At 60.4% G+C, this 9,408-nt stretch overlaps 1 protein-coding gene across 1 annotated transcript in view; it reads right to left on the reverse strand.

Annotated features, from left to right (window-relative positions):
• The window catches only part of PPP2R2C (protein phosphatase 2 regulatory subunit Bgamma), an 85,493-nt gene extending 76,323 nt beyond the window's left edge, over positions 1 to 9,170 (reverse strand). Inside the window, exon 1 of the mRNA XM_053923312.2 lies at positions 8,696 to 9,170. Within this exon, the coding sequence (XP_053779287.1) occupies positions 8,696 to 8,765 (70 nt within the window). The 5' untranslated portion in view covers positions 8,766 to 9,170. The remainder of the gene's footprint in view (positions 1 to 8,695) is intronic.
• Positions 9,171 to 9,408: the final 238 nt, after the last annotated feature.

Raw genomic sequence — 9,408 nt, forward strand, 5'->3', positions numbered from 1 at the left:
ACATGAGATAGGAACAGTGTGGGGAAAGCGGAGCCCTTACAGAACAGTAGTGAATGACTCCAGCTGCCAGGGGTCTGAAATGGGAAGGATGGGGCTCGACCGGAGGAGACTGGAGAGACAGAACGAGCAAAGGCAGGCACGGGAGGGACTTCGGGTGCAAGTCAAACCAGCCACCGAGATGAAGCCTTTGTTGAGACACCTGGGGGCGTTGCTGAGATGGACCAGGACTCAGAGGAAAGGGACTAGTCCTCGTTTTGTGAGACGGGATGGGGACGTCTGGTTCTGCAAGACATGCCCCACCTTTCAGAGGTGCGTGCAGACACAGGACATCGGAGTTTGTTTTAAAATCCATCAGCAGCAAGGAGGGAGAGTGAGTGAAGGAGGTACGGCAAAATCCCGAGCGGCTGCAGAAGCAGCTGGGGAGGGGCCGGTGAGGAGCAGCTCAGGAGCTCACTTCCTCCACTACTGGGCATACTCGCACGTTTTCAAAAGACGTTTTTGAAATTATAAAAATGCAAAAGCTGACGGCGACAATGAAAGCAGCTCCCTTGTATTGAGACTCATGCACAGGAGGTGCGTTATTTCACTGAGCACACAAAGCCCAGGTGGCCCGCAGTCCCGGCCCGGCCCGGCCTCACGGACAGAGGGGGCAGCTGGTCCGCAGGCTGAAGAACCTGCAAAGGCTCACAGTTGTCCCCAGACGCAGCCCCAGGTGGCAGGGCCACAGCCCCTGCACAGCGGGGAATGCAGAGGGCCAGGCCTGCCCGAGGTGGCCCTGGGCCTGCAGTTGGAGATCCCATCTCTGCTTGGGGCAACTGGGACCTCTGAGCCGCCTTTGTTCTGCCTCAACAGGCCATTCAGCCCAGGGCTCTGGAGGACAATGGTCCCCACCGTGCAAGGAGGCGGTGCCGGTCTTGGGCACACACTGGGTCCCAGGTGGGTCCTGCTCCCCAGGTAGGCTGGCAGGTACCTCCTGGGCTCAGGCAGAGGAACCTGGAGGTTGCCAGGGACCAGCACATGTCACTTTGCACATGCTGTTCCTCCTGCCTGGAATATACTAGAAGGCCGTGTCCCTTCGATGTTGGTGCACCTGGGGCCTCCGGACGCAGCTCTTCTGTCCCTCCATTCTGCCCACTCGCTCTCCCTGCCTAGCACATAGTGGGCGCTCCTGAAGTAGTTGTTGAATGAGTGAGTGGGTGAGTGAGGAGTGACGGCAATGACCTTGTGCCTCAGCGCAACACACCCAGAATCCAGCACCCCCCTTGGTCTGCACAGGGAACCAGTAACGTCTGTTGCACAAAAGTGAAAAGAATGTTCAACCTCATTGGTATTCAGACAGGAATTAAAACAAATATTTCTCATCCATGACATTTGCAAAGGTCAAACAAAGCAGAACACCTAACGCTGATCGGCATGTGGCAAAACCGAGGAAACTTCTGGAGAATAGTGTGGCCATACGTGGCAGGACATTAAACACGTGCACAATTTTTACAGGAAATTGCGTGCACAGGGCTCACTCCTAAGAATGTTGTTCCAAGATTTGGGGGAGGGATGGGAGTAGGGAGTCTTCACACTCAAACAGTGTTCCTTCACTCGGTGTGGGTTATAAAAGCGAAAAAAGCAGCCCAGGCACCCGACAATCTGACGAGTACCTGACCGAGAGCACATCTACCTCGGGAGGAGTGTGCGCCCGACGGCGGGGCTGAGGGGCAAGGGCGTAGGTGACAGCTGCACGCCCCCCTCCCTGCTAGGGCTTCAGAGCACGGAAATCTGCTTTATTAATGGTGAACTTGGGGGGTGGGCTGGGGACTCCTTCTCCGCAGCCCTCCCCGTGGGCCTGCGGGGTGAAGGCTTGACTCTAAAGTGAGAGAAACCACAGCCACTTCTTGGAACAGCCTGTGGAGGGGTCCCTTGGATGCTATAACCCCGCCCAATAGGGAAAAGCTGCCCAGTGGGTGACAGGCTCTCACCTTTTGACCAATCACAAGAGCCAAGGGGGTGGGAAGCAGGCCAAGGATTCCACCTTCCCAGGAAGCCCAGTCCTCCTCCTACAGCAGAGTAGGGCCAGCTGTGCAGTGCGTGGGGCCCGGGCAAAATGAACGAGCAGAGCCCCCTGTTCAAAGAGCAGGGGAACGTGTCATCAAAGGTACTGAAACATAAAGCCTTTTCGTAGCCCAGGACTTGCATGGTGTTATTTATTTGCTACTTAATGGCAACTGGGATAAGAAAAACAGTTTAAGTAACAGGCATGGATTCTACCGCTCACCCTTCTGCACACAGGAGACTTTGACCTGGCGGGCGGAATTGCTGAAATACACCGGGCGCACATGCGCACTTGCTCTTCCCAGAGCGGCCCGAAACCAACTCATCTGCTTTGACTCCACTTTCTGACGCCCACGCATTCCGCACACAGGGGTGGATGAGGGCCCAGAGGAAGAGGAGCCAGGGTTTTCCCGGTCCGGCGTTTCCCTCCTTCCGTGTCCTCGCTTTCGCATCAGTGATCAGCTAACACCGGAACGACAGGAGCAAGAAGGGACGCGTCAGGGGCCCTTGGTCCTTGGAGCCTTTCCAAACGTGCCTGCCTGCTCTGTGCGCGCAGAATGGGCTCTGGTTCCCACAGGGAGCAGGGCCTCTCTGGGCTGCCGGCCCCTGCTTACGCAGTCACGGACACCACCGTGGAGACGCTTGCCACACATGTAACCTCTGCTCCATTGTCCCACCTGACCTCACTTACAAAACACGGGTGCAGAGATAAAATTATTAAGAATTGCAAGATGGTAACAGCAGAGCATTTAACCAAGCCCGGGGTTCTTCTGAGTGGGGGGCTGTCCACGGCTGCACAGGCGCACACGGAGAAGCCAGCCCAGTAGCACAGCGCTGGAAAACTCTGATAGCCTGGTGCTCAATTTGAAAAGTAGCCTTCAAAGCAGTGTGCACGGAGAGATGACGGCTCTTCTTCAAACTGGAAGTGGGCATTTAAGAGAAGGCTGGAAGGAACTACCGCGAATTGCTAACATGTGTCTCTGTGAGGGATGGGAGACGTCACTCTGTAACCCTCTCCCTGAAGCCCTGGGCCTCCCACACACTGCTGCATCTCCGACACCTCCTCCAAAACATCCCTTAGCTCTGCGGGCTTGAAGGATAAAAACCAAAAGCAGCAGCAAGTACCAACAAGCAGGAGATGATGTGGAAAAGTGTATTAGAATCGGACGTCCGCCTTGCAGAGAGAAAATGAGAAAAGCCCACCTCCGGGAGCCCACGCGCCTACCCGTCAGGACTGATGGAAAGTAAGCAAGCGTGTGGCACACAGCCAGGTGTCGCAACAGGAACCCCTTCACAGGGCAGACCTCGGCGTCCACAAGGCCTTTGCTCCACAGAGCTTGTGACAACCCCGGGCGGGAGCCGTGTAGGGAAACAGGGGCTCCGAGAGGCGACGCGCTTTAGTGGACAACACCGAAAGGTGTCCCATCACGCACAGCCTCCGTCCCTGCCCCCACCCCTGAAATGGAGACCACATCTGTTTGTAAGGTCCCAGGAAAGCTTATGCAAAGGACACTCCTGAATGGAAGCAAAAGCAACAAAGATCTGAGCGGTCCACAGCCTGCTTTTCAAAAATCAGAGGCTGGCTCTCCCCGCCCTCCCTCTGGGCTGGCTCTAGGTCACGGCCACAAGCGAGGTCCCCCTCTTAGCTGGGGTTTCCCGGCAGGATGGGGATGGATGTGGGGGCCAGTCTGAACACAGTTCTAAGGGCTGGTCCGACTCTGACCCCAAACAAGCGGACATCATTGGTGGTGGACAATATTTATTAAATACCGACTGTGCCCCAGGCCCTGGGCTGGACGTGGCCACAGACACCAAGCCATCGATGCCCAAGTTCACTGCAAGTTTTGCTTGCCTGAAGCAGAGTGGGGAGCTCATGGAGAAGGGGTCAAAGCATCAAACAACTGTGCGCCCCAGTTTCAAGTGACCTAAGCCACAGTCCACAGAGGACCCTGAGGCTCAGAGAGACTGAGTGGCCCACCCAGGATCAGGGACTGAGCCAGACGCCACCGAACACAGGTCTCCTGGCTCCAGACCTTGGCCCTCTCCTCCAACTGGACACACCAGCTCAGCAGCCCCCAGGACGGGAGCACAGAACCGGAAGCACTGATTGGAACCCAACAAAAGAGATCAAAGGCGGTGCCTATGACAACAAGCAAACAAATCAAAATCCTTCCAGGCTTTATGTATCAGAAACCTGGGCGGCGAGTGGCAGGTGCTGCCTGGGCTTCCAGAGATCCAGGAAGGGCTGGCAGGGCCGGGCGCGGGGGTGCCACTGGCCGCAAGTAACAGAGAGTTGGCTGAGGGTCTGGAACGCACACGGAACTGCTGCGTTGGGGGCAGCTGCGCCTCGGTCCTGGTTCACCCAGCAGGTCTCAGATGTGCCAGTGTCGCCAGGGCTCACGCGCTCTCCGCCCCGCCATCACCAATGCTGTGGGCTTACGGCCTGCTGCCTCCCTGGTCTCCAGGTGGCTGGTGGCAACAAGGGGGCTCTCGTGTTCCATCGCAGCACGCAGCCTGGCTTCCTGACCGCTCTCAACTTTCCACCCGACCTCCAGAGCAATGGCCACATCCCCGCTGGAACCAGTCAGTGCAAGGGGGGTGGTGTGACGCTCAGCGGTGCTGGCCCAGGCTGCGGCCCCAGATCTCCTGCTGGGAACCCGCCAAGTTCTCAGCGGGGTGAGGGGCACTCGCTGTTGGGAGATCAGCCACAATGTGCACCCCGGGGTGCCAATCTGGCTGAATGCTGGGTCTCCCATGAGCAGCACCCCCTCTCGACTGTGGCTGAGGCCTGGGCAGAAAGCCGGCACTATCAGGGCACAAGTTCAAAACATGGGGACAGTCCCACATGGCAGAGACTCCCCAAATGCTGGATGGAGAGAGGCCTGTGCCCCCCCCTCCAAGTCCTGAGCAAGTCCCTTCTTTCCTTGGTGCTGCCCCTCCACGCCCCCAACTGTAAAATCAGGATAACTCTGTAGAGAGAAACGATTACTCAGAAGCCCCATGGCGCAACAAGGGCTGCAAGGACGTGGGCTGGAGAAACGGAGGAGGAACATGTCCTTCCGTGCACGAAGAGGCATGTGCGCACCAGAGTTCAAGGGCAGAGATGCTGGAGGGAGGGAAAGCAGGGGGCCTGTTGAAGAACATGTCCCGAAGTGTATTACTAGTACAGTGTCTGGGAGTGACCACTGCTTCTCAACGAGACCACGCCACCAGCCACCGCGCCAGCCACAGCCCCTGGCTGTGAGCTCCTGCGTCTGGTCCATCACTGGCCCCCCAGGGCCAGGCCCAGAGGCACCGTGCGTGCGGGGTGAATGCGGCCCTGCGGGGTAACACAGCCATGCGGGGCAAACACTGCTGGGTGGCAGGTGGAGGGAGGCTGCAATCCAGTCTGGCCCGGGAGTACCTGCTTCACACACCCTACAGCTGAGTCCAGGCTGGGGGTGGCAGCCAGAGAACAAAGCCGGGAAGGGCCCTTCCTGGGGCCGTGTCTGACTCTTGATAAAAGTCTGGACAGACACACACCTCCTGGCATTCTCCTAGGGGCCCAGGTCCCCCCAGTGCCCCGAGAGCCTCCGCTGCAATCCTCTCCCCAACACCCACACATCCTGGCCAAGTCCTCTGTGCCCCAAGGTGACCTGCACCCACGCCCCACCCTCCACCCTCCACCCTCAATCAGCCGAGCTGGGCCGAGAGTTAGTGAAACACGAAACAAAACCGAACCCGGGCTCTTCCCAAGGCATTTGAGATGTTACAAGAGACCCAAAGAGTCAAGCGGGACTCCCACCATGGAGATGGCATTGAACCTAAGAGCAGAAGGATGAGAATGAGTCAGCCATGAGAAGGGCAAGGGGTAGAGGACACAGCCGGCACGACAGCCTGGAAGGGAGGAACCAGGCCTGCTCAAGGACAGGAAGTGCGTCAGGGCCGCTGGGGGGCATTGAGGCATGTCTGGGGACCAAATGGCCGGGCGGGCCATGCAGCTGAACACCTGGGTCCTTCGCAAACTCCCAGCACCCGCTATTTGCTCACGGAGCTCGTACAGGAACAAGACTTCCACATTTTAACAGCGCGGTTTAGTAAATGCTTCTAAGAGACCAAACGCCAGCCTGAGTGCTTTCTATATTAACATAATCACTCTTTGTCCCAACAACCTTGTAAGTCCTTAGGAATTCTTCTCCTACAAAGGAAGCAAGTGAGGCTCAGCAAGATGTAGTAACTTGTCCCAGGGGGCCCAGCACGGGAGGCATCAGAAGGAGGATTTGAACACAGCTCCCTCTGATTGCCAAGTCCGTGACCACCCGGTGCTCTGAGCGCACACTGCAGGCAGGACACAGCCGTGGGATCGTCCGCGGTCATGCGGGGAGGCCAGGAGTCTCACCTAATTCCGACTCTAATCATTACTGCCAGTGCTTCCTCCCCTAGACCTGCCCTCAGGGAGGGCAGGGACTACAGATGTGTCCCTCTCTGCATCCCTAGCACCTGGGCCCTGGGCCCAGAAACAGCTGGCGCTCAGTCTGGGGTGCAGACCAAGGCCAAGCCTCAGTTCCTCCATCTATAAAACGGGGGTACAGGACATGGGGATGTTGTGTGAGGCCCCAGGGCACCATGGGAGCTCGTCTCACTTCAGCCGCCAACTATAAAATTAACAATGTATAATTCCCAGGTGGCCCCTCACGGAAACCCGGAGACCTGTAGCGGGATGGTGCTAGTCACGCCCATTTTACAGACGAGGAACCGAGAGGGTGAGAAGAGTACCCTGGGCGTCCGTCACAGGAGTCCCTTCCAGAGCACGGGCTGCCCAAGGACAGGGTCGCTGACCAGCCCCCAGGGCTAAAACAGTGACTGGCACACAGTAGGTGCTCAGGAACTATTTGCTGAATGAATAAGCAGGAAGTAAAAACCATCCCTTCTACTCTAACTCTGCGCTTGGCCCCTGCTGTCCCCGGCTCAGAGCTGGTGAATTCAGGAAAAAAAGAGGGGCAGAGAGGACTAAGAAGGAATTACTGTTTGCAAACGTCCCCTATGGGTCAGGCAGGGTGCTTTTTACTTTCAGTCACTAAGCCCTATGACAAGTCCCGTCATCCTCCACGTGGAGATGGGAAAAGGAGGCTTTCTCTAGAAAGCCGGACCACAGTGCCTGCCAAGATCCCCTTTGGCCAGTGCCAGACCACAGAGGCCCCTGCCAGCAACCCTCTGCCACTCGCAGGACACACACGCTGATCCTCCCTCGACCTCACCCAGGCAGGCGACAAAGGGTCTTTCAGCTCCCTGGGCCCCGAGAGCCCTAGCTCCAGGCAGAGCGCGCCTGGCCCTGGGCAGCCCAGCCCCCTCTCCCCACACACACCCATCAGCAAAGCATGACTCAACGGTTCTCCTCTCCTTGGGGGAGCGGGAAGCGCCACCCACAGCACCCCCGGGCCCAGGTGACACACCCAGCCCCTGCTCTGTGTGTTGGGACGCCCTGGGAGCCGCTACCCCGGCAGCCTCCAAAGGGCTCGGCTACTCGCTCGCCTTCGTTTCCGGCGGAGCCAGGCAGCAACGTGGCGGGACACCACTTGGGAGTCAAGTCACCGTCACCACGGCAGAGCTCACACAGGCAACCACGCGCACCAGCCCCTCGGACGCGGTGCCCAGGGCCCCTCCCACTGGGGCATCCAGGGGGACCTCTTGCCCAAAACCCACACTTTTCTGCAGCTAGTCCAGCAGCCCCCAGGGAAGGAGCCCCAGTCCCTGAGCCCAGGAAGGCCTCCAGCACGCATCCGCGCAGCAGCAGGCTGACGCCTCGCACTAGCTCTCCCCATTCCGCACCGGGCTCCACTCCGCAGGCCCCTGGCTGCGGCTCAGCAGCTCTCCCCGCTCGCCCCTGGGCACAGCAGAGGTGGCCCAGAGGGACTCCTGGAAGTTACTGGCCTGTGAGAGGGAGGCGTTGACCCTCCGATCCCCACCAGCCTCTGGGCGGGCTGGGCTTGGGCTTGTAGAGACGATTTAGGGGAATTCAGATGCAGGGCCCCTTTGGAGTGGCATGTCCCACTTTTTTTTTTTTTTTTTTTTTTTTTTGGCAAATTCTGACAGTTTGGGGCCAGCTGCTTCTATCTCAGGATAATTCACCAGGAATAAAAGACCAACCCCCAACCAGCCGCGTTCTCCCACCCACTGGGGGCCCTGCCTCTGGAGGTACAGGGCGGGGCAAGGACACAGCCTCTCCCGGGAATCTGGCCATGCATTTTTTTCTGGGTCCCTCTTGGTCTCTGGGGAGGGAGCAGCCTAGAAAATTCTGCAGGCTTTGGGCAGGGCTCAAATGGCAATCCAGGGTTCTAAACCATTAAATTTCCCCGGGATTTCTTCACCAGATTAACCGCGGGGATGGCCTTTTTAAAAATGCTGGCCAGGGCCGATCCAGGATGCCCGCAGGCCTGGGGGCGGAAAGCGCCTGCCGGAGGGACGCGGAGGAGGGCGCTCCCCCCTCGGGCGGCTGGGCAGCGGCGGCCGGGGCCCAGGGGCTCCCTCCCTCCTGGGCCCGGGCCGGGGTGGGGTGGGTGGGGCGGGGGACACGACACACAGCGCGCGGTCCAAACCTTCGGAGGGCACTCGGTGCGACGGCATCCCCACGCCGCGGCCGGCCGGAGGGGGCCTCAGACAACACGTACGTTACCTTCAGTCACATAGCTGTGGTCCCGCAGGAAGCTGTGGTTAATTTTCCGCGTGTCCGTGTCCTCGCCCATTGAAGGCCGTGCCCGGTGCCCTGGGCATGCCCCGCCGCCGCACACCGATGCAATCCGCAGAGGTCGCGCCGGGCGCGCGGGCCATGCCGCCGCAGCCTAGCAAGAGCGCGGGCCGCCGGGGCCCCGGGGGGCGGACATCGCGGCCGGGGGCGGCCGAGGACAGGCACGGGCGGCCGGGCGGGCGCCGCGGTCAGGCAAGCGCGCGGCGGGCGGGCGGCGGCCGCGGGTGGGGGCGGGCCGGGGCCCGGGCGCGCATCCCGGCCGGTGCGCGCTGCGTCCGTGCGCCCGGCAGCGGCGGCCTGGTGCCGGGGCGCCTGTCCGCGGCGGCGGCGGGAGTGGACGCGCGCGGCGCTGCGCCGACCGAGCCGGGGCCGAGCCGGGCTGCGCGGGCTGGGGCTGCCGCCGCCGCCGCAGTCGCAGGCCCCTCCCTCACGCCGCCCGCTCCTCCGCCCCCGCGGCCCCGCCGCCCGCCGCGCGCCCGCCGCCCGGCGCCCTGCAGGTGGAGCCGCGCCCGGGCAGAGACGGCACCTCGGCGTTCCGGCCCTCACGGGTGGGCACCTTTGGTGCCCGGGTGCGCCAGCGCAAGAGGAGGGAAGGAGAGGCCAGATTGGGAGGGGGCGCTGGTCAGCTGCGCTCTGAGGGG

Source organism: Desmodus rotundus, chromosome 4, assembly GCF_022682495.2.
Source record: "Desmodus rotundus isolate HL8 chromosome 4, HLdesRot8A.1, whole genome shotgun sequence".
NCBI classification, from domain to species: Eukaryota; Metazoa; Chordata; class Mammalia; order Chiroptera; family Phyllostomidae; genus Desmodus; species Desmodus rotundus.